The sequence below is a fragment of the Myodes glareolus genome, chromosome 17 (assembly GCF_982192425.1).
Source record: "Myodes glareolus chromosome 17, mMyoGla1.1, whole genome shotgun sequence".
Classification (NCBI taxonomy): Eukaryota; Metazoa; Chordata; class Mammalia; order Rodentia; family Cricetidae; genus Myodes; species Myodes glareolus.
The window spans coordinates 57431448-57456618 of record NC_142042.1 but is presented as its reverse complement, the minus strand read 5'-3'; the positions used below and the strand labels follow the sequence as shown (position 1 = coordinate 57456618).

Genomic DNA, 25171 nt, shown 5'->3' with positions numbered 1-25171 from the left:
CTCAGACCCAGAGGTATCTTTTTCTAGACACCCCTACCTCCCCAAACTCCTACCATGTAGACAGACATATTTACAGCAGACCCCACCCACCATTATTCAGATGGTCACCAAGACATCTGAAATGGTTTTAATGAAAAAGCTATTTTATTAGTTCATGGTACTTCAGTTAGTGGACAACAATAAACATGATTATCTTAAATGGAAAAGCTCAGATACAAATACTCTGCCATAAATATGAGACACTCCTGAAATGCCTATTTCAATTCAAATAAACCAAATACACAATCAAAAAAAATATTCTTTTGCTCTTGTTACAATATAAAGGCTTAATTCTGAAGAACACAGATTTTTAAACTAAATCTGTCCAGTCCAAAAGATGGAAGCCAGAATACAAGCTGTGGTGGATTTCCTCAGCTAAGCTGACAGCTGAACCCGATTTTGTACAACACGATCGCTTTTGGTATTTTTAAGATGCCAACTCCACCAAAGCTTAGTTTCACGTTCCTTAAAGTTTAGGGGAAGCAGGAAAATCCACAGCCTTTCAATTTCTAAGTCAGTGTTAAAATCATCTTCCTCCTGTTTCTTCGTTTCCTCTTCTTCTCTTCCAAGCGACCAGTAGCTTCAGCAAAAAATGTAACTTCACTCTTTGCTTCACACTCTCTCTTGAGATAATCGAGACCCGCCATGTTGAATCCAATGATATCCTAGTGAGGAACACAGAAAGGAAATGAAATTCTTTGCTGTTTTGTTAATGCAAGAGGCTTTTGAGGATGTGTTGTCGTAGGTCTTCCCCTCCCAAAGGACTCTTGTTAGTGTTTTAAAAGTCTGTTTGTACTAATGCCAACAGGTTTCTGTCTGTTTGGTGTTGTGACAGACAGGGCCTAGCATATGGCACCTTTAGGCACATGTCTGTAATAGATGCTTACCTGGACTTGCCTGACTTTTGAAATAGTTGTTTCCTTTAGTTTCTCTATTACAGGCACGAGCATCTGGTTGCTGGTGATCTGGCCAAAGTGAATCCTAAAAGAAAAAAGTTATGCTGCAGAGAGGACATAGCCCTACCAGCCCCCTAGAAACAGTAAACAGATGACAAGATATAGATCCAGTTCACCATTATGAGAGTAGAACAAACCCAACAACAAAAGCAACAAAAATCACCTAAGTTTCCCACCATGCAGTCTGATAATCTGAAGAATACTATATTAAACCTGATGATACATTCACATCTTTTCTCAGAAATCTACCACACAACCAGAGAAATCCTGACAATGGAAATCTCTAGAGACAGGATGGAATCTAAGAAACAATGCTAACTAACATGGGGATTGGAGAGAGAGCTTAGTGAGTGAGGTGTTTCCCATACAAGCATGAGGACCTCAGCTGAGCATGGTAGATCATCATTTTAATCCTGGCACTAAGGCAAGACAGCTCAGGCTATACAGTGAGTCCAAGGTCAGCCCGGGTTAGAATGAAATCCTGTCTCAAAACAACCTCATAAGGCCAGCTATGGTGGCATATACCTGCAATCCTAGCCTTCAGAATGCAGAGGCAGGCAAATCTGAGGCCAGCCTGGTCTACATGTTACATGGCAGGCAGGGAAATACAGTGAGAGCCTGTCTCAAAACAAGCAAAATCAAATGCTTAAGTGATTTCACCAAACATCTGTTTAACTGTAAGTCCTTTAGTTCCCTTCCTGTGTCCCCTCCATTTCCATTTGTGCCTGCAGACACCCAGAGAAATTATTCAGCTATTCTGTAAATGTTGTGAGCACAAAGCTGAGCAGCTTAAGCTCAACCGTTTAAAAGCAAAATGAATGGAGTAAACTGGCTAGGGAACAAGCTACCTAGCATCACTGTACACTGCATCCTGAGCTGCAGCTTAGGTCTCACCAAAACACGTGACTTTGAAAAGTGGGTCACTGGGATCCTTGTTTCAAAGGCAAGAACGATCACCCAAGGGTAAGCGCTATTTTATAACAGTCTGATATTGAAACATGGAATTTTTAATCCCCAAGCAGTGCAAGCTTCAGCTAGCCCACACCAGAAGTAGTCTGGCTGAAGAGACAGAATTTGTGAAAACATGTCACCTGAGGAGAAAAAAGAGACAGCGGCACAGAAGCTCGATGTCAGTGCCCGTCTGGATGAACTCGTTGAGGAGGCTGAGAATGTCGGGGACATAGGAGAAGGGCAGCACCAGCAGAGCCTCCTCCAGCTCGCTGAGGAGGAAAACAAACACATCCTTAGCACCGTCAGCCACTCATCCTTCCCTTTACTGTTTTTCCTGCTTTTATACTCGAGCAGATTCTATCCGTTAATATTCACCTACACTCAAAATGATTCTTCTAAGCGTCTTTCATATGTAATATTTCATCTGTTTAGGTAGTATTTTAGTCCCTGAATAATGAGGAAAACATAAGTATTATAGAAAAATTGTTCACAAAGCCATGTAGAAAATTCCATTGTATTCCAACCTCATGATGCCTCTCTCACAATATATATGCATACACACTGTTACACTGAATTTACGTATTACACACACAGTGCGTGAATACGCTGTGCATATACTGACTGTATGTATATGGACATACAATATGTGTGTGCATCTGTATTTCAAGGCTTTAGAGTTTATAACAATGACTGTGCAATTGAGTAATTCACACACTGATCCTTAACCATTTTAATTTTTTTCTTCTAAAACTAGTTCCAGTACCATGTCAATTCCAGTTAGAAATCTCAAGAGGATTTCAGTCGGATAGGAAATTTCTTCCTTAATTTAAGAACTCTCACCCTTCAGAACAGAACCCTCCCATCTTGGAACGGGTTACTGCACTCCATTATCAAGTTTCCTTTATACTCCTTTAGTGAAAGCTCAGCATTATCCTCAGACATCTCTATTCCTTTTTTTATAAGAGTTGTATGTACAATTTAGGAAAATAAACTTCAGAATGTCAAATTCTAAGAACCAATCAGACTGACTACACAAAGAAGGAAGATCAACTAAAACTTTACATACTTGTTGACTGTAACTTTTAATCAAATGAATATATTAAAAGGACATTAAAATATTCAATAAGAGCACAGACACATATATAAACTTGTTTGTTGAGGCATCATTGATAATAGCAAAAGTAAGAAATGCAGCAAACAATGATACTTCCTTGTACTGCAGGAAATGTTCAACAATCCCATGTGTTGAAAAATATTAATAATGCAAACAAATGTTCAAGGCCTATGTGAGCAAGAGTAAGATACAAACCTACACAGTGACTCCCTGGAGCGTGAGTGGCCCAACTCGTTAGCATGCCCACGATTCCAATTGTGTATACACACAAACGAAGTGGAACAAAATGTACAACAGAACAGGTTCTGAGGGAGCATCTGATTGATTCTTTACTATTTTATTACCTATAACATTTGTCCTTTAAAATATCATTCAAACTCCAGGAGCTTCCTGGTTTTTTATACTTAAAAATGTATTTTAAAAAAAGAGATTTATTTATTTATCATGTATACAGTGTTTTGCCTGCACGTATCCCTGCAGCCCAGAAGACTGCACCAGATCTCATTACAGGTGGTTGTCAGCCACCATGTGGTTGCTGGGAATTGAACTCAGGACTCTGTACTCTTAACTGCTGAGCCATCTCTCCAGCCCCCTAAAAATGTATTAGAATGAATTGTTTTCCATTAAAATTCTGACAAAATGAAAAGGAAGGTGAGTATCAGCTCCAATGTCTACTCCCCTCTCGGACACCCATGACTATCCTGGCGAGTTCCAACAGCACAGGGACTTACCTAGACTTGACCCCTTTAATGATCTCTAACACATACGCTGAAGGCTACGAAGGAAGGACAGCAGCATTAGTGAATCTCTAGTGCTTTCCACCAGGGCCCTCTCAGTCCATCCCATTTGGGGAAAGCGGCCTAACATGGCAGGGCTGTTGTGGTCTGAGTTAGCCAGATTTGGGGTTATAATTAAGTTATTTCCTTTATTGACTGTACTTCCTTGTAAGCTAAGACCACTTCATATCTATACCATGAAGATCTTCTAAGATTATTGCAATGAATGAGACATGAAAATAAAATAGCCAACAATTAGCAACTCCTAGATAGACATAGTCATTCCCCTGTTACATCTCCTCTCTTCTTCAACTGGTCCTCTAAAGATTTACATCTGAGTTATTTAAACGGACACCTCCTCGGAGGTTGTGATTCTAAGCATAACGAAGCACTAAAGGTGGAAGGGGCGGGCTGGTGTAACACACACTTCCTGGGGAAGCTGGCTTCGTTAGTGGCCCTCTGCGACACAAGCTATTTTAGAAGACACCAAGATGCAGGAAAGACTTTTGGAGACAAAAGGGGTCCTAGGGCATCTACCCCAAAATCACAATGCCTTTCATGTATCTGAAGTTAACCCTTGAACCCTCACTAAGGAGAGAAACAGACATCGTACTTACCGAAATATTGCCATAAGCCATCAGGATGGGGTTGACAGGAAGAGGAACCTAAGAAGTTATTAAGCCAAGTCATTAAAAATAGGTTTTGATGAAGCTTGTTGCAGACGGGGCACTAGTGGTATTTTAAAACTTTGAAAAAGACCCAAACACCAGAAGGAATACCAAAAAAGCAATCATCCTTGCAGTTCTGAATGGATAGATGAGTGCATTTTATCTAACAATCTGAAGCTGATATGCTGCTTTGCAAACTCATGTAGGAACACACATTTATACTAACCACCTTGACCTGTTATTTCCTAGCCTTCCTTTTTGTACAGAAGCCACTATGTTCTCACAGCTCCTCCACTTCTTTAACATGTGAATTACAGTTAAATCTGAAGAGCCCTGCAGATTTCTTTTGGAAAGATTCCCTAGTGCACAGCTTGCTGGACAGGCTCACCTCTTTCCCCGCTGCTCTACAAATGGCTCTGTGTTCTTTTATTTTTGCAGTTTCTTCTCGGTACAACTCGATGGCCTCCATGATCCTCTCAGCCTACACAGAAGATGGCAAAGGAAGAGATCATTCCAACACACACCCATCAGCCCAAGACACAGAAACGGGAAGGCCTGGCTAGTGATAGCCTGAATCGGCTTAATAAAGACATGCCAGTTAGAGGGCAACGCAGCACTCAGGTGTCAGTTTTTTCCTTATTTTTAATTTGTAAGAAAGAGACAAAATACCAGGGACTAGCAGGAGACCACACTGGGCGGGACACACCAGAGCAGCTCCTGGGAACAGCGGAGGTGGAGGTGCACTCTCAGGAGGAGACGAGCTCCCTCACTAAGAGCCACACCCTGGTCAGATGCGAGACCAAGGGCATCAGACAAAGGCGATGGTGGTGCCTTCGTGCCACATCGGGTTATGCGGCTGGCATAGGGTAAGGCTTTTACTAAAAAGTCAGCATCCTCTTAACAAGACGATACAGCGCCTTGCCAACTTACTGCTTTGACTGTTTCAATCGTTTTCTTTCCAGTGAAGTAACTGTCACCTTGAGTCTCTCCTGGAACCTGCCAGAAACAAAGAAATAACAAGATGGGTATTGTTTTACAAAAATGCCACAGTCACTGTCTCCCATTGAGGACAGGCATAATATTAAATGTTTTATTTGTATCATCATTAGCATTATCCTGCAAATGTTCATAAAGTATCCAATTTCTCAATCTTTTTGATCTAAATTTTTGTTCTGCTCCATAAATATAATTTCTTGTAAAGTTTCATTCCAGAAAGAAAAAGCCATAATGATGAGAATCTTAATACAAGCTGGCCACTGACCTGACTTTCTAACTGAATAAAACATTGCATAGATTCTCACATTAGCAGGCAGTGCCTCTGGCATCTCAATTCCTCTCCCATTATAAGTTCTTGAAATTAAGCAACTCCAGTATCCCCAAAAGATTCACTTACCGCTGGCTGGTCTTCTTTGGCCACACTCTCCTCATACTCTGCTTCCCTTTGCTGCCAAGAGACACACAGACGTTATACTGAGGGAAAAACAGATTCTGCAGAGCAAGTGTAGCCGTGGAAAGGGCTTCTTTCCGAGCACCACGACACCAATGGCACCCATGTCAACCTGGCTTCGGGAACGGCTGGCTCTGGTCTTGTAAACACCTCTTGTGTGAGCGTGACTGCACTGGACAGGAAACTTCAGCAGGGACAGTCTGTAAGCTATTCCCACCAGACCTGAAAACAAACTTAAAGGTCTTACCATTTCCCTTTCTTCCTCAAGAATAAGTGGCTCCCTCGTTCTCTCCCAGAGTCTCAGAGACTTGTCATGAGATGCTGATACAACGTAGTCTCCATTGGGGCTGACAGCCAAGCACCATATTTCCTGGTGGTGCCCCTGGACAATGAAAAACCAAACCGACACAAGGAATTATAACTTACTATCATTTACCAAGTGCTTATGCTAGTGGGCACGGTATGCTTTCTCACAGAAAGTTCCGAAAACTCTGATCAGGCACAGCAGGCAAGGGTTACCTCCAGCGTTTGGATGTGCTCAAACTTGTCTGCATCCCACTGCTTGATCTTGCGGTCCTTCCCAGCGGTGAAGAAGAGGTGAGACTTAGGTACAAACCGTAGGTGCATCACACTAAGAGCGGAAAGAGGTAGGTGTCAGGAATGCCAGGTCAGTAAACTAGGCACGCTAACAGTAATTGGGAATGCCTATTCCCTGGGACTTTGAGTTTCTCACTACCTGAGACCATCAACAGAGCTCTTCCCTAGACGACACCCACCTGTCATCGTGTGCGAAGAGAGACCTGTGGCAGTCCCCGAAGTCCAGACCCCAGATTTTGACATTTCTATCAGCAGAGCCGGTTGCTATTAGCGCTCCATCCTAGGGCACAGAAACAACATATTACTTAATGTTCCATTAAACTAGACAAAAGCTAAGCAGAACATTTAACTCATTTCTTTAAAAATATTAAAATAGGGCAAGAATTTTCTTTACCCAGAATACCGGTGCCTGGACCTCTAGAGCTTCTTAAAGCTTGGAAAATTGAAAGCATGAACTATGAACTCTGACCTTTCACAGGAGAATGCAACAGCACAGTGCTGTGCTGAATGTCAGCTATCTGTTCATTCAGTTTAAATAAGAAAAGGGGTGGCTCTGATTTCGGGAATGAGATTTGTGGAGAGAGCAGGAAAAGTAAAGAGAAAATGAGGCTGGAAAAGAAGCTACTAGAAGGTCTATGACCTAGCCTTCTATCCCACACCCCCATCACTGTTCTCTCACGCTTAGGTGCAAATGGCTGTGTTAACACAAGGATCTTACAGCTATGGGCTCCATTGGTTCCCTTTTGATCCAAAGTAGACACTTTTCAAATACACATTCTCACTTGTAGTCACTAAGAGGAAATGCGACAGACTATTTACACAAAGCAGAATACCTCAATACTCAAATCCTCACCAGTGTCATCCTACAGCAAAGGGACGCTGGCTGTAAAGCCATGTGTTTTAGGATGGCCTCTCAATCATGGAATCTAGAGCAGCAATCCGCCAGAGTCACAATGGGTATTTTGAAGGACTTAGATAGTGTTTATGCTATGACTGTAATACAGACCTGTAGCACACTGAGAACTGAGAGAAGCGTCTGGTTTGGAGAAGACAACCCACAAACTTTACTTACATGGGAGATGTCCATGCATATAACAGGCAGTTTGTGTCCATACAGTGAGAGAAAAAACTAAACATAAAGAAAGAATAGAAATCACTCATTTTGTCTCAAAATACAAGCTGTTACACGTGGAGTCAAATATAAACTTATAACGCTAAACACATTTCTGGGCTGCTTGCTAAGATCGCCTGTGTCCACTCTGCAGACCCTTCATGCACTTGTCATGAACACTAAAGCCCAGTGAAGGAAGTCAGGTTCCTCAAAACTTACACCTCAGAGTCTGCCCACACAGTATCTTTGGGAAAATTATTCTGAGGCCAGTGCAGTCCTGAGACTTTGGGTATGGGACCCATTAGCAGAACTTAAAGCTATTAGCTATGAGTGGACAGGGATTTCTGCCTACAGATCTTCTGAACACATGAACTAGTGCTTGTTTTAAACAAAACCGACAAACTCTGTAACACAATTGGTGTCTCTGATACCCTTAAGTTGTTCTGATAAACATATTTTTAGAAGTATACTATTGCTGGGTATAAACATCCAATTTTTTCCCCTTATACTGAAAATAGATCCTTTTCTCACATATCCTGATTAGTTTCTCCTCCCATCCAGATCTACTTCCCTTCTGTCTCTCACTAGACATCTCAGAGATAATAACAAAATGGTACACGATAAAAATTGACTAAAACAAAACAGCCACATTAGATCACCCCAAATTCCAAGGTCACAAGAAAGACTTTCCCAGCCAGAACCACTGTACCTTTAAAGTGTCGACATAGAAAACCTTCACGGTGCAGTCCAGCAGCGACACAGCCAAGAGCTTTTGGTTGGGGGAGTAAGTGACACACAGGACGTCCTCGTCGAGCTGCAGGGTTCGGGTGTGCTTCACAGAAAGCCTACCCAGACGGCAGCAAGGACGGGGTCACAGGCGAGAACCCCACAGACAGGGACACCGTGACAGCCTCCCCTTCCTTCCAAAGCCCCACACAGACGTCCGCTCACCTCTTCTGGGTACTGTTTTTGTCGGTCACCAGCTCAAAGTCCCAGAACTTGACGGCTTTGTCAGCACCACCTGTCACAAAGCCACGCTGAAAATTAAATGACACGTCAGTTAAGAAACCATTTTAGCCCAAAAACTCCGCTGAGCACACATCAAAAGAGCCTCACACTCTCTTTACTTAACGGAGGATGACAAGAATGAAGCAAAGTGTGCCCACCCCCCACTGCTCCACTGGGGCACTGCCAGACCTCACTTGAGAATCCCAGCCCTGACTAACACTGACGGGTATGATCGCTGAAGTCCTAGGTAACATCCTGTTACCATCATTTAGAAAAGGCTGTAAGGAATAGGACGGAAGTTTCTTTTATTTTTATTTTTTTAACTTCACCTAAGAGAGAAGCCAAACGAATTTGCTACAAGCAGTAAGATTAGTTTAATACACACATGTATCAAGTGAGTAGTCCGTTTCCAGTGTTCACCTCAGAAACATATGCACTATTCCTGCAATGTCCCCTGCTTTAAGCACCTTTGCAAGGGTTTTCCAAATTCAGAAAAAGCAACTGCGGTCTCTTCTGTCCCATCTCATAGCACACATATCCACATGTACATTTTCCTAACAGACAGTGGCTACGCTAAACTCTGTATTTACTTTTTCCAAAAATACATACTTTCAGTGGATAAAGAATTGCTATCATTGAGAATATTTGGATAAATGCCAGAGTATTATCAAAAAGAAAAGAAAAAAAAAAAAAGAGCCTAAGACCACCAAACTCAAAACGTCAGAGCAGCAGCTGGATTAGGCTCAACGTGCAGTTTTCCGGGTGAGGAAGCACCAGGAATGCAAGCACTTATTACTGAGCTACCGGGCTCATATGTTTGCTAAATAATTTCTCTAGTCATTACTGGACTAAAGCGGGAAGGGCAAAGTGTACTTCATCCTCTGTATGTGTGTTTAGAAAATGTTTCCCTCTGTAAAGTACCACAAACCATTGCTTAAAAATAAGCCACGCTACTGAGAATCAACAGCTGAACTACTCAGTTTTGCAATGGAAGCTACTCACACTGCAGGTGTGAAATGATATCTCTGTGAAATCTAAAGACCAGACACACAGGCAAGCCTTCTGAGGCAACACTAGACAGCGCAGCCCAAGTGCCGAGGCCTAGGGCTTTAAAGTTCATTGCAGTTACCTGATCTGGAGAAAGAGACATGGACCACAGAGCTCCATCATGGGCAGCTACTGTCTCCAGGAGATTGCCTGAGGCCAGGTCAAAAAGCTGCAGATTTCCGGTCTAGGGAAGTGAACAGAGTTGTAACGAGCACATCTACTTCATGACTCATGCCCACAGAGTTTAGAAAAGCAACAACAACACAGATCAACTGCTCAGAAAACGGATCCTGTCAAATACTGTCTGTATTCCTTCTCTGAAGACTGCTACCCACTGAGTTAACGCTGGCGGAACTGCCTTCAAACACAGCTACGGAAAGCACAGCCTTTTAGTTCCTGGCTCTGCTGCGCTCACTGGTTCCACACTTCAAAAAGGAAACACCATGGCTACAGACACATCTGAACAATTCAAATGGAAACCTTTCTTTCTTTCTTTTTGTTTTTGGTTTTTCTAGACAGGGTTTCTCTGTAGCTTTGGAGCCTGTCCTGGAACTAGCTCTTGTAGACCAGGTTGACCTAGAACTCACAGAGATCCGCCTGCCTCTGCCTCCTGAGTGCTGAGATTAAAGGTGTGTACCACCAACACCCAGCTTAAAAATACTTCTCAAAACACCCCACAACTGAATCCAGTCATAGCACTTGGAAGCTAAGACAGGAGAATCATAAGTTTGAGGCAGCCTAGGCTACAAAGAAAATCACTGTCTCAAGACCAACACATGACCCTAAAACCTTATTCCATTCTGCTCTCACTACTTGCTTTCGCTGGGACCAGTCTGTTTGTTTGCACCCCAAAGCAAGGCTAACAGGGCTAAAGGAAACTTTCAAAGGTTGCAAAGCAACTAAGTGCTAGAGTATGGGGCTCTGCCATGTCATCATTGTTATACAGGTGAAGCAGCATTCTCTGAGCGGTTTGGAAGACAATCTGAAATCCAAATCCGTGTCTTCTCACGGCTGCCCCAAACTGATGACAATCTAAGAATGAAGACCTGGTCAGGTTGTCATGGCTTTAGAGTACCATGTTCCGTCAAACCTGACAATATATTTACTTAATTATTTACAACTAATATATCTTACCACCAATTAAACATAATTACATATATTTATAAGATGCATGTCAGGATAATCATCAAAATGCTGATGGCAGTTACCTCACTACTGACTTTAATGCCTTTTTTTTTGTAATTTGACAGATGATTTGATTTTTTTAAACAAGAAAGTAAAATTGTAAAAACACCAAAAAGGTCAATAAACTATTATCTATCTCTAATAAATTAATTACCAACATGTTCTAAAAAATCCAATTTCTTGAACATTTTTTGAGATGCTGACAAAAAAGCCCCAGCTTTACCTTTGTTCCTATGACCACCTGCCTATCACCAGGAACGAAGAAGGAGCAGAGAGCGTATTCACAAGGCATTGTGCGGATACACTGCAGGGTGGACCTACGGGAAAGAAGGGACGTGGAGTTCACGATAAAGCAACATGCTTCCCACCTTAGGAGTCAGTGTGTCAGTGCACCGAGCCACACATAGAGACTGACATGACAGAAGACAAGTCTAACTCTTGGCTCACATTCATCTTAGTCAAAAAGTAGACCATACAAAAGCAGAGAAAAGCAAGGTTTCAGCTGGGTTCCATAGAGCCCAGTCTCCAAGGCCTAGGAGAGAAAAGCATAGAGTTTCAGGTTGAAATGTCTTATCTTTATCAATACCTAAAAATTAATTTTATTATTATTGTTCTTAATTTATATACATACATATTTAACCTGCATGGATGTCTGTGTACCATAGACATGTGGTGCCCTCAGAGGCCAGAAGAGTGTCAGATCTCCTGGAACTAGAGTTACAGAATGTTTGTGAGCTACAATGTGGGTGCTGGGAACTGAACCCAGGCCCTCTGTAAAGGAAGCCAGTGCTCTTAACTGCTGAGCTCTCTCACCCCAGACCACAAATTCATTTAATAGAATGTTAACATTTATTCATTCAGCAAATGTAGACAGGCATACACCTCTTTGCAATATTTTGGGCAACACAGACCACATACTTGGAAGTCCTGTTAAGACTATAACGGAGTAGAAAACGGCTCAGTGGTTAAGAGCAGTTACTGTGCTTCCAGAGAACCCGGGTTTGATTCCCATCACCCACCTGGCAGCTCACGACTGTTTCGTAATCAGGTTCCAGCGGATACAAATGCCCAATGCCCTCTTCTGATCCCAATGGGCTCCAAGCATGCAAATGGTATACCAACACTCATACAATAAAATCTCTAAAAACAACTTTTTGCCACTGCACTGCACTGTGTGTACTTACATTTTTATATGAAGCTGATGTATGCAAACCTACTGAGATGGAATTAATGTGAAGTGCAGCACATGTGACTGTGTGCAGCATGGAACACTGCTGATAACTTACTGTTTTGGTTTGGTTTTCGAGGCATGGTTTCTCTGTGTAATAACCCTTGCTGTCCTGGAACTCACTCTGTAGACCAGGCTGACCTTCAATTCATTGAGATCTATCTGCCTCTGCCTCCTGAGTGCTAGGATTAAAGGCATACACCACCACACCTGACTTGTTACTGATTTTTATATTTAGTATAGTCTATATAAAAATTTTCTGTAAGGCTGGGCAGTGGTGGCACACCTCTTTAACCCCAGCACTCATGAGGCAGAGACAGGCAGATCTCTGTGAGTTTGAGGCCAGCCTGGTCTATAGAGTGAGTTCCAGGACAGCTAGGACTATTACATAGAGAAATGCCACCTCGGAAAAAAAAAAAAATTAAAAGTTTTCTGTAAAAAAAAGAGTATGCTCTCTAATACCTGTCATGGCCTCACATACTTCCTGTTTACTATATATGGACATAGACAAACGTAATTAGCAGAGATTCACTAAATTAGCTAAATTAACATTCTATGAGAGCACACAGAATATGATTCTAGATAGTGGACCTGAAGCAACACCATCAGCATTAGAGTATTTGAATCATCTGAGGTCTGAGGGGAAGGAAGGAGGTCAGACAGTGGAGGAGAGGCAGAGCGATGAGAGAGACTTCTGATGGCATGTAGACTCAGATACAAAGGAGGCTGCTTCCTTCTAGCCAAATGCTGCCAAAACTTCAAAGGAAGGAAAACCTTGGTTTTTTTTTTTTACTCCATATTTATTTTTTTAATTTTATTTTTCCAATTTGTTCATGGAGAGGAGCAGGCACATAATATATTAGGACGGAAGACAACTTGCAAGAGCCAGTTCTCACTTTCCACTTTCCAGAGACCAAACTCAGGTCCTTAGTGGCAAGCAGCTTTACCTGCTGAGCAATCTCACCAGCTCCACACCAAAATCTGATAGAAGCTCCATAGACCAACTGCCGAAATGCACCAACCGTATCTTTTAACTGAACTGTATTTAGGTTCTTGAGATTAAGAGCCAGTCATCAAGAGTACCAAAACGCAAAGGCAATTCTACTCAACAGAGGTACAGGAGACATTTCACAGACCTGTTCCATATCTTAACGGAATCAGCTGCAGCTGAAAGCATAGCTATGTTATCCGAGCTGAACGACAGAGTGCGCACGTCACTACGATGGCCTCCAATGGTGATCCTGCTTGTCCTGACAGGCTGAGGGGTCGGCAAGGATGCATTGAGGGAATATAATTCCACCAGGTTATTCTGCAGCAGGAAGACTGCCTTTAGCTCTCCTTGAGGTGAATGAATCAGGTCAAAGGATCTGCAAGGGAAAGTCATCACAAACGAACATTCCAGCTACGTCAATCTACTGTTTAACCTGCATATAGAACTTTAGATACACTACTGTTCTGGGTATTGAGCAGCAGAAGAGGACAGACTTTAAAATTTTTTATTGCTTTTACTTATTTGAGCGTGTATGTGTACACATGTATGTGGACCACATGCGTGTGGAGCTCAGGACAACTTCAGGGAGTCAGTTCTCTTCTTCTCCCACATGGGCCCCAGGGACCGAAGAAGACTGGCAGGCACGGCAGCAAGCACCTTTCCCTACACCTGCTGAACCATCCCAGAGACCCACAGCATAGGATTTTAAAGTAAAAAAAGTAATAAATAAATACATAAAATCTGCACTCAGCTCTTAGTTTTGACACATATTTAGCAGCCTGAAATTATCAATAAATAATTAAAAAATGGACATGTGGGCTCGTGAATATGACATGATCACCACCTTCAAATTTAATTCACACACGTACTGGCAAATATCATGACATCCCAGGGATACTTGGTGGCTTATTACTCTATAAGACACTAAATCTTCACTTACTTGATCTTGGAAGAAGTCTTGATATTGGCCACCCGATGGATCTCATCCTGCAGAGTCATTGAGACACTAGTTTCTGGGTCCTCCTCCCCACTGTCAGTATTCAGCCTAGAAGGGGAAACACACCTGAGCTATCACCTATCGATTTTCCAGGAGATTCTCACTCTAATGACCGACACTCTGGTCCTGGGACAAACAAGCGGATGATGTTGGAGGAGTGGCCTGGCCACCAGGGTTACCTTGAGAACTGAGCAGACTGCAGCTCACTGGTCACCCTTAGTAAACAGCCTGGGAATGCAACAGGCCCGGATCATCTCCTGCGATCTCTGTCACCCAAGTCACTGCACTGAGGTGTTCCTGATGAACTTTTCTAGCTAACTCTAGAACTTTCTCAGCAAGTCTTTAACCTGCAGTTAGTTGGACTTTGTCATGTGAACCAGAACACATCTTAAACATTTGATCAGATGATTTTAAAAATCACCTTTAAATCTGATAAACCACCCATTAAAGACTTTTTTCTTTCTTTGGTCTTTTGTCGTATGTTTGGGTGGAGGCCAGATATCCATGTAGGATGCCTGTCTTCCTCAACTATGCTCCACTTTGAGACACTGTCTCAGTGTCTCTTAGGGAACCTGGAGTCCTTGGGTTCTGCTCCTGGTTGGCCAGCAAGCTGCAGAATCGCCTGCGTGCACGTCCCTGATACTGGCACAGACATCCCCAGTGTGCCTGGAGTCTGCAGTCTATCTCTGTGAGGGTCTCAGTATGACTCAGAAGTGTGTTAGGAATAAAGAAGTATGAATCAAAAATTCAAACCTTGTGGTACCAGCACCCTACAAATTCTCTAGTTTTCAGGTCTAATAATGTAAGCAAGTCAGTGTTTTTTTTTTTTTAAAGTCAATTTCTCCATAGCATGTCGCTACCCAAGATATTTTATTATCACTATTTTTTTAAAAACATACTTTGCTTTCTTTCTAGCTTTTTTCAGCTTCTTATCCATTTTCTTCTGAACTTCTGCTTTGGAAAGGATACAAAATACTTCTAGCACAGAATCAGTTCCCTAGAAAGGCAAAAGGCAGGCAGTGTGAGTCTTAAGACAGGCAGTTTATAATTTAGTTTATACACTGTAAGAACTAAACAGCAACATTTATGTGTCTTCCCTTACTGGCTGGATCATCACGAACAAGTTCATCTCTCTGGGTTTGTTGTCCCATCTATAAGTGGGAAAAGAACTTCCTATTGAGTATTCCTTTGAAGGCGAGAGCATGCGCCTTTAATACTGATGAGAAAACCTAGCTTTTAATAAGTGGTTTTTAATAATAAGAAATGTAGTTACTTTCATTCATGTTATGAATGCTATGCTAGAACATTAGACACTTATAGGAATATACACTAAATTTTATATGGTGTGTGTTTGTGTGGTTATGCGCATGAGAGTGTAGGTGCCTGTAGAGGTCACACATGTCTGATCAGATCCCAGCTTTAGGCTGGAGTCACAAGGGGCTGTGAAAAGCCCAACATGGACAATGGGATCCAAACCCGGGTCCTCTGCAAGTGTGTTACTCAGTCTCAACCACTGAGCTATCATTCCAGACCCATTTTCTGAATTATTAAACACTAAAATAGAGAAAGAACAGTGTTACTGTTCTCTAAGCCTGGTACTCACGTGGCACGCAAGAATCCGGCCTGTCTTGTCCACAGCCAGGCTCACAACTCTGTCCCTTCCTTCCCGCATTATGGAGCCAGCTTTTCTGCAGGACAGGATGCGCTACAGAGGAAGCAAGTGGACATGGGGGTTAAACGTCTGCTCTGTTAAGCCTCTGAAAAGACATGAACTTAATATATACAGGTGACAAAACATCCCCTAAAGTGATATCGGAGATGGTTAACCTAAAATCTGCCCTTTCTTGTCTGACTAACTTAGTCCAACCAAAGAAACAAAATGGATTACATCTTCTTCAGATGCTTCATCCGCCTCAAGAGCACCATCCTCTGCTTCAGGTGTGTCCTGTGTTCTAGGACACTCTTTGATTTTCTTGGGCTCTGGTTCTTCTGGGTCATCAATCTAATTTATAAAGATGGAAGAATAAAAGTTACAATGTCTCAGGTATGACTTTTAACCCCAATGACCTAGAAGCCTCTCAGAACAACTTACATCTTGACTGGTGACCTCTGATAAACTTCTCCAATGTCAGGACAAGTTTCAGAATTTATTAGAAATTGGCATTATATACAACAAAACACTATTCACTACACAATCTCCATAGACTTTCCATAGTATGAGGACTATATATGAGGAGATAATAGTAATAAAAGCTAATGGCTCAACTCTTCCTTAACCTCAACATTTTCTCTTTGTAGGAAAAAAAATTTTCTAGAGCAAAAGCTTGCCATTGATACTGGTACTGGCAGAGGCAGTGTAAGGTATATTACAGTTTCTCCTTAAACACAGAAAAAACAGATGCTAGACTAAGATATATAAAACCCATCACAATGGCTACTGGATGTAAGGCTACACACTAACTCCAACTAAGCCTAAAGTTTACAATCCCCCCCTCACATAAATTGAGAACCACTGTAAGTCTCCTGAGAATATGTGTACAAAATGCATACATCCTACAAAGACTGCTGTTTGAAGAGGAAGACCTCCAAAGTCCACCCAGATATGTCCATAGGTCCAGGAATACAAGGCTAAAACGCCACAACCTAAACAACATTATTACCAGAAGCTCTAAGCCAAAATCTTCTCTTTTCAGCTTAAATAACCAAAGCTAGAATGCACAATGAAGAGAAGTCTTGTTTAGAACTTTCAGGTCATCGATGTAAGAATTCCTTCTATTTCATCTGATTCTATGTTAATGAGATGACAAACTGTGAAAACATGCAATTGGCCATGATCTGACACAGTCATTACCTCCTGCAGATAAGCGATATCCCAGGCTCTCAGCTCACTGTCTGCTGCCCCAGTGATTAATCTCTTTTCTTCTGAAACCAGAACCAAGCCCCACACCTAGGAATAAAAAACAGTTTAATCAATCTTTAATATTCCAAGTGGCATAATGAAGCGTTGCGAAAGTGTACATTCACTGTACTGAAGTCCCTCTGGCATGTCTAAGGACCAGTGTATTAAGGAGAGAGTTCCCAATCCACTACCTAAGCACTTTTCCAGTGGGGAAACTGTCCATGTGCTACTAGGCTTTCTCTACTTTCCTACTCTCCTGTTCAGATAATAGCTACACAAGTCCCAAGCGCAATCCATAATTCAGGGTCTCAGTTGTTTAGGGCAATGTCTGGCAAATAAAAGGTGCCTTATTAATGTCTACTTCATAATCCTCAGCCTTTAGCATCCAAGAATTAAACAGTGGAGTCACGGCAATACTGTCGCCAATCAATTTTCATAGAATTCTCTTTATTAGAATCCTTCATTATTACAAGTATGTTTTTGAATGCCTGACATAAACGGAGGCAAAGATATTTAAATTATCCTCTGAACTTGGCTGAATAAAACTACCCTTTTTCTCTATGTATGCGCCTGGGAAAAGCAATTCACATATCATTAAATGTCTCCACAGTTGTGGCTAATTCTTGTTTGTCAACTTCATTATATCTGGAATTAACGCAAATGACTGAGCACACCAGTGAGACTATGAGGGATTCTTTTTTTCTTTTGAGATAGTTTCCCAGTAGCTATGGAGTCAGTCCTGGAACTCACTCTGTAGACCAGGCTGGCCTCGAACTCAGAGACACACCTGCCTCTGCCTCCTGAATTCTAGGATTAAAGGCACGTGCTACCACCACCCGCCAGGGATTTTTTTCTTAACTAAAGCATTTGAAATGAAAAGATCTGCCTCTAATCTGGATCCCTGAAGTGGGAAGATACACATTTAATCCAGATCTTTTGGGGTGGGAAGATGCCACACTTTCTGCTGGCAGCCTATATAAAGGACGTGGAAAAGGAAGCTTGCCCTCTCTTTGCCTGCTTTGCTCTCACTCTCACTGGCAAATCCATTCCTTGACTGGCACTAGAGCCTACTTCTTCAAGAGCCTGGCATCCACAGAAGATCAGCTGAGCCATCGGCCTCATGGACTGAACCACTAATAAATTCTTGAAATAGTCTATAGGTTGATAGTCATTGTTGAGACTAGCTGGACCATGGCATGTTAAGTCATTCTAATAAATCCCCTTTATGTATATACATATATCCATTCTATAAATTCTATTCCTCTAGAGAATTCTAATACAACAGTCATAGGTGAGTTTAAAATAATGAACTCAAAGGTTGTAAGCTACCAAGGGCTTATACGTAAAAGGCCAGAAAAGCTACATCTGTTCCAATGGCTGCCACTGCTTCTTCCCAGCAAACCTCACTATCTCTCAAGACAGCACACAGGTCAGTATGAGCACTAAAAAGAGCCAAGAAAAGTCAGGGGAGAAACCATCATTTGCTTTTTGCTTTGTCTCGCTTCTCTGGAGCCCAGGACCCGCACGTACCTCAGTTCGGTGGCCGACCATCGTTTTGAAGCAGTGCTGGTTATCAAGGTCCCACCACTTTACCATAGTATCTTTCCCACTAAAAGAAAAACCGGAAAAGAATCTTACTGGGAAGATTCATTAAACTAACAGGGATGTGAGTACCTCGTTTGTTGTTTTAGAATAATACAGCGGGAATGTTGGAAGCTAGTCTATCTGATTGCCCTGGTAAGGGGAGAATCCCAACTCTCCCTGTGGCTGCTCTTCCACGAAAACAAGGAGCTTCCTCCTACACACAGCAGTGACTGCGCTCCACAACACAGGACCCATCTGCCTTCCTCCCACCTCGCTTACAGTGCTGGTGCTCTCTAGCACGTGGTCATGTCTCCACCCACTGCTGCTCTCTCATCCCCCAACACCGAGGTACCCTATTGTTGAAGTTGACTAATGTAACGTTCTCCACAGAACCAAGGCCAGGCTCTTCTCGTACCCGTCTCAAAACCTGTCTGTTCTTATTCCCCTAACAGATCTCCACTGGGACAGGGTTTGGGGCTCTTCCTGAGTCACTACAGTGTTTCTCTAATCACTGCCTGACAAACCTTATGTTCTTAGTCTTTCCTGAGTGAAGCCTTACAGACAGTGGCTACAGTGGGCTGGGCCGTATAAAACTGACAATATTTGATCACTTTTAACAAAATTAAAATTTTCAAATGGTTTAACCTAACAGATGTTGATGCCTGCAGCACATTTTTCCTCAAAAGGCAGGCTGAACCAAACACATAGCTTAGCATTCTGCCTTCTAGAGATCTAGAAAACAAACGCCCACTCGACAAGAGAATCAGAAAAGAAAGTTTCAAAATGCAGTGACTCACGGCAAAACTCTAGCATTTGAGAGGCAGAAGGGGGGAAAGCTGGCAACCCAAGAGGAAGCACGCAGACACACAAGCATGAGCACAGCAGAGAGCAACAAGCAGCGAGGCCAACTCCTCTTCAAAACTCTGAAATTCATCGTGTCTTTACCTTGTAACTAGTAGATTCCTTTCTCGTAGGAACAGAGCTTGTGTGACAGCATCCTTGTGTCCTTTTAGACGGTAGAGGCCACTTTCATTGATCACATCCCAAATAATAACATCTGTATCCTTGAGGAATAAAGTAACACATAAGAAAAAAACATTCTTCTTACCACAACAGGCCAAAGGCTACAAATAATGGGACTCAATTGCTACAGAGGCCATATACCGTCCTGTACAACCAGGAAAGCAGGCTAGGCAGCAGCCTACCCTTTCATCGAAGAATAAGGAACAAAAACTGGTCTACATTGTTCTAGTTGTAAAAGCATGAGATCTCCGGGCTATTTTCTTAATCTCTAGGTGTGGCAACAGGCCCCTGTAGTCCCGCCTACGAGGGAGAAAAGCTGGACAGTCCAGTAAGACCCCACATCAAAGACACAAAACAAAATAAAGAGGAAAACAGACTTCATGCTATGGGCTCACTTTATAGCCATCTTCTTATCTAATGCAGTCAGGTAGTTAATCCTGCTGTGCTCTAATTTCTAGTATCACACAGTTTAAATTTTATACTTTACACATACGGATCATTTCACATGCATAAATCCTTGTACATTTATCTTAGTACATATAAATACTACAGTCTGATGTTCTTGGTTAAAGGCTATGGCTATTTTTACAGTTTAGAGTCACATCATTAAAACAGTTCTCAGACTGAATCTCTCTATACAACTACCAAGGACATGTATGAGAAGACCAGCTTCCCATCTGTGTACTCTGGGTATTATCACATTTCTGAAAATGACAGCCAATTTCCTTCCTTCAGTAAAGAATGCTTAGTCTTCATAACCGCTCTAATTTGTTTTTCTGAACACTAATGATATTTTTGTTTCTTTAAGATGTGATCTGATGCATTCCAGGATGGCTTTGATTCTACTCTGAAGTTGAGGATGACCCTGAACTTCTGATCTTCAGCCTCTATCTCCCAAGTGTTAGGTTTACAGGCATATGACAAGTTTACACGATACCAGAGACCAAAGCCAGGGACTGCTATATGTTAGGCAAATATTCTACCAACTGGGCCAAATCTCAATCCCTGATGCTCACTTTCCCCATGATTTGTGGGAAATAATGGCCACCTTCATCGCTTTAAAACTGTTCACTCGTGTCTTTTTCATTGGTGTTACCTCTTATAGGCTGTATTTTATATCTTAGTTTACTACTAAGTCTAAAAGATAGTCTTTTTTAATTAAATACTTTCACCTTTCTTTTCATACTTTTTTAAAATGTAAAAAATTTAATGTCTTAAATTTATGTTTCAAATCTATCAATCTGTGTGTTTTTTGAGATTTTCATATATTTTAATCATATTCTTCCCTGTAACCTTCCCAGCCACCCAACTTCATGCTCTTTTCCCCTTCTTAAAAAAACAAAAACAATAAACAACAAAAACAAAGTGTGGTTTATGTTGGCTAACTACCCAAGCACCAGACCTGCCTGAAGCGTGGCTGATATACCTAGTGTCATTACACTGAAGAAAGCTGATTTTCCTCTCACAGTAGCTATCAATTGCAAACAGCTCACTTACCTTTCTTCTGTGCCGGGGAAACAATGCTTTTTCTTTGAGAGTCGGTCTCAACTATGTATCCCTGGAGGGCATAGCCTGGCTGACTGGCTTCAAACTCACAGAGATGCAAGTGCCCCTATCTTTTGACTGTCGGGATTAAAGATGAGTACCAGAATGCCTGACTCTAACTCATTAACTTTTAAAAACATAGGAATAATACTAATTTTACAGAATTCACTGGCAAATTATTACCATCTTTCCTTTCACGGTCCTCTGTTTTATAGTTTGGGGTAGCTCTTCCATAATATGATGGGTTCCAGAGGACCTTTGTCTTATTCTTTCATTATTCAGACATTTTTTTTTCCAAGAGAACACAACAGAAAATAAGAAGCATACTCCCTCCCTATGCAAACCCATCTTCCTCACTCTATTTCTCCCAACTGTGTACTAGCTTGGACACTGAGAATTCAGGTTCACAGAGCAACTGATGTGATGACCTGCTTCTACACAGTGTGACACCTGTCTCCGAGGCTCACCTTGGACCCAGAAGCCAGTCTGCCTCCTAGCTGATCATACTTTAAGCTGGTGACAGCTGCTTTGTGTCCATTGAAGGTTATGTTTCCCTCACCACTGAGGAGGCTGAAGATTCGGATGGATCCATCCTCGTAGCCAACAGCCAGATGCAGCCCATCTGGGGAAGGACACAAGCAAGTGACTTCTTGTTTAAGCCCCTGAAGGATAAGGATCTGAAATCATAAAAACCAATGCAGAGGAGTGAGGCATGCATGAAGACACCAGCGTGGGAATGATTTCAGTAACACAGTGAGTACCCACGATTTATAGTCACTGATGCACAATGATAAAATCTACAAGCAGAGACAACGAGATCTTCAAAAGGTATTCATTTACTCTCAAGCTTGACATTGGTAGATATATGCAAACTATCCAGACAATGAAATAAGCCACCAAACTTTTAATGTATTTTCATAAAGGGCTATAAACCCATCCTGGCTTTAACACAACCTCATGGCACTACAGTACCAGTGGTTTCATTCCAAGAGGCTCTGGGTAGCAACAAGTATCTGTCTGTCTGTCTGTCTGTCTATCTATCTATCTATCTATCTATCTATCTATCTATCTATCTATCTATGTGTCTGTCTATCTATCCATCTATCCATCTATCTATCTACCTACCTACCTACCTGGGTAGCAACAGTATCTATCTATCTCCCTACCTACCTAATCTATCCATCCTTTCACCTCTTGGGAGTCACACAGTTAACAGGGATGAATCAAATACCTACCTCTATGTGCTTGGCAAATAGGAATAACTCCAGTCACAGTCAAAGTAGAGTTCTGCAACTGCTGGATCTCATCAGCATATATAAGAAGACTCCACCCACACAGTGGAGTACCAGTCCTTTTGAAATCCTAATATTATACGACTGGCTGTGAGCACAAGCAGAACTTGAAAAGTAGAATTTATAAACAAAAGTAGGATTAAGAGCTACAACTAATGGCCTATGAAAATTAACACAGACAGACAGCTAAGACGCAAGCTGTTGGGCTGAGATTTTCAGAACACAGCAGAGTTTGGTGCTAGCTGTCTAGAAGCAAAGGGACACGATCACTTGAGAGCTCACACACAAATTAATGCAGGCAGGTCAGTCAGGCCTCTTCCACTCCAAAGTCAGTATCAACTTACTCATTTCCGACTCACCTTCTCGCCTTTCCTCAAGTCCCAGATAAAAACGTGTTCGCAGGCGGGCACTGCCACATAGCGTCCTTTCTCCCCACGAAGTGTCACAAACACAATGTTACCTTTTTGGCTGCCAATCAAGCCAAAGACAGCACTAGCCACATATCTGAGATACTGTTTGGTAAGTCCCATGTTAAGACGTCTGAAGCCACTGGGAAGGTAATCTGTGAATATAAACAAAATTCAGATTTTGTAGTACATTGGTTCTGGAAGGCTAACAAACACAAACCATTTCTCATGTGGTCAAAAGCATATAATAACTTGGTTCATGGTAAAGTACTTGCTATACAAGCATGATCTCTAGTAATCATACAAAAAGCCAGGCACAGAGAAATGTGTATATGATCCCAGCACTCAGAAGGCGGAGACACAGATCCCTGGAGCTCAGGGTCAGCCTAGCTGGACTCCATGAACTCCAAATTCCGAAAGACCCTGTGTGTGGAACAGAGGAAGCCCTGGGTGAATGAGGCCTGTTGAAATGAACGCAGTCATGTCAAGGACTTCAGATGCCCCAGACCCACGAGAGTGGCAGCACCTTCCTCTGTTTACACTGAGTTTCCACTGTCACAATCACCTCACGAACATGTAACACGAAAGCTTCACGGCCGCCACACAATTCTCTTTTGCCCTGTCAACCACTATCAAAATTCTGACACTGAAACCGTTCCGCCAAGACTGAATGGTTGCATCAAAGATGACCGTAAATCCAGCTTCACTCTTTTCTCATGAGAATTGAGATTAAGCCAATGAAGGGGCTAAGAAGGTTGCTCAGCTTGTCTAGCATACTAGAGTTTCTGGGTTCGACTGCCAGTGCTAAATGGGCCACGTGCGGTAGTGTACACCTTTAATCTCAGCACTGGGAAGACAGGGATGCAACTTGAGAAATTCAAGGTCACCCTCAGCTCCAACAAGGAGTCCAGGGACAACTTTGGCTATGTATAACTCTGTCACCCTAGCTCAAAAAAAAAAAAAAATTCAATTCTCCATTTATTCTTATTCCTCCAGTTTAACTGAACTTGCTCAGTTAAATACCCTTCCAGAAGTTAGATACCCTTCTGGAGTATTATCAGTGGAGAATGCATACAGCACGCTGGGGCTCGGGGACCCCCACATCTCTATATCTAGAGACATGTGTTTATGTCCATGACGCTGGGGCTCGGGGACCCCCACATCTCTATATCTAGAGCCATGTGTTTATGTCCATGAAGAGTTCCAAACATCTCTAGAGCACCCCTCTCGAGTACCTTACATGACTACCTTACTTCCTAAATCCCTCATCTCATTTTACTTTAAAACAATCTCCCCAGCTATCAAGGTTTTAGAGTTTCTAGTAACCTTTGATTTATTAAAAAAAAAAAAAACATAGTGGCAAGGCTTAGAGCTTCTAACGTATAGTAAGAATGACTTACTGGGCATAACACATGCAGTTCTTTAACTACATGCAGTAACTTCATTAGCAGAAGCAACACAGTAAGAGTGTCTATACATTGAAAATGTGTCACAAAAATTCTCTTTAATAACAGAAGAGACAATTATTCTTATCCATTTTACAGACAAGGATGCTGAACAAGTAGCTCAAAAATCAACCAGAAAGCACCAAAGCCATGCGCCACTATAGCCAACCTAACTCCATATTTTCTGCTGCTAATCACCACGCTAAATACGTCTCTATGTCTGTCATCTCCTTTGACTGCTTCCCTGAAGAGCATCCGTTTTTCTCTGCGCAGCACTTTCATTCCCAGCTTGTCACCACTGAGTTGCTGCAACAGTTTGCTACCTAGCACTTCCACTTCCGTGTTTTTCTTTCGAAGTCACAGAAACCCTCAACTTACCCTTTTCAAATGCACCGCCCAGGGCTATAAAGGGCTAAGCTGTTAGCCAAATGCAGGGATCCAAAGGGAGCCAGTTACTTTAACCAGCTGCTTATTTTTCAAATAACTTCTCTTGTTTCCCTTCCTCCGACCTTGTCATTCTCAAATTATTCCCTTGCCTACTTTCCTACTGCACATCACCACCCACCCCTCAAACCCCAGGAAAGTCGGGAAGTTCCGGCGGCCTCGCACTCGCCGGCCCGGGAGCAGTAGTGCGGACTCCGGGTGCTGTGGTGCAAACGGCCGCGGACACAGGACTCCTCCGGGCCTCCCTGGTGACCACAGCACGGAGTCCTCCACGGCGTCCGCCCATCTAGAGCACCAAAACGCAGGGAATCTCTCCCCGCAGTCTCCAAGCAGCCAGCAACACTCACCTCCACGAGGCTCCAGCAGGCAGCACCGCCCTCGGACCCGCCCCTTCCGGTCCGGTTGGGAGTTTCTTCC

The 25171-nt window shown here is 42.4% G+C and overlaps 1 protein-coding gene across 2 annotated transcripts; it reads right to left on the bottom strand.

The window, feature by feature from the left end:
• Positions 1 to 122: 122 nt before the first annotated feature.
• Positions 123 to 25144, bottom strand: Wdr3 (WD repeat domain 3). Of its 2 annotated transcripts, none has more exons than XM_048442185.3 (27): positions 25102 to 25144; positions 22818 to 23020; positions 21634 to 21843; positions 19544 to 19662; positions 18545 to 18623; positions 16967 to 17062; positions 16004 to 16117; positions 15719 to 15820; positions 15015 to 15112; positions 14059 to 14163; positions 13264 to 13494; positions 11123 to 11216; positions 9797 to 9898; positions 8611 to 8696; positions 8369 to 8504; positions 7621 to 7677; positions 6728 to 6828; positions 6471 to 6582; positions 6199 to 6333; positions 5898 to 5948; positions 5435 to 5500; positions 4893 to 4985; positions 4454 to 4501; positions 3792 to 3835; positions 2087 to 2215; positions 927 to 1020; positions 123 to 704 (listed from the first exon to the last, which is right to left on the bottom strand). In XM_048442185.3, exons 2-27 carry the CDS (start codon positions 22986 to 22988, stop codon positions 549 to 551), a joined length of 2829 nt encoding a protein of 942 aa, XP_048298142.2. In that variant the 5' UTR covers positions 22989 to 23020; positions 25102 to 25144; the 3' UTR covers positions 123 to 548. The 2 variants fall into 2 exon arrangements, with proteins under 2 accessions (XP_048298142.2, XP_048298141.2); XM_048442184.3 differs by lacking the exon at positions 25102 to 25144 and adding an exon at positions 24689 to 24848.
• Positions 25145 to 25171: the final 27 nt, after the last annotated feature.

Coding starts and splice junctions, on each gene's coding strand:
- Wdr3 (XM_048442185.3), bottom strand. CDS start 22,988: ATGGGACTTACCAAACAGTATCTCAGATATGTGGCTAGTGCTGTCTTT. Junction 15,113..15,718: donor GCCGGATTCTTGCGTGCCAC/GTGAGTACCAGG, acceptor TTGCCTTTCTAG/GGAACTGATTCTGTGCTAGA. Junction 6,583..6,727: donor CTCTTCGCACACGATGACAG/GTGGGTGTCGTC, acceptor TTCCGCTCTTAG/TGTGATGCACCTACGGTTTG.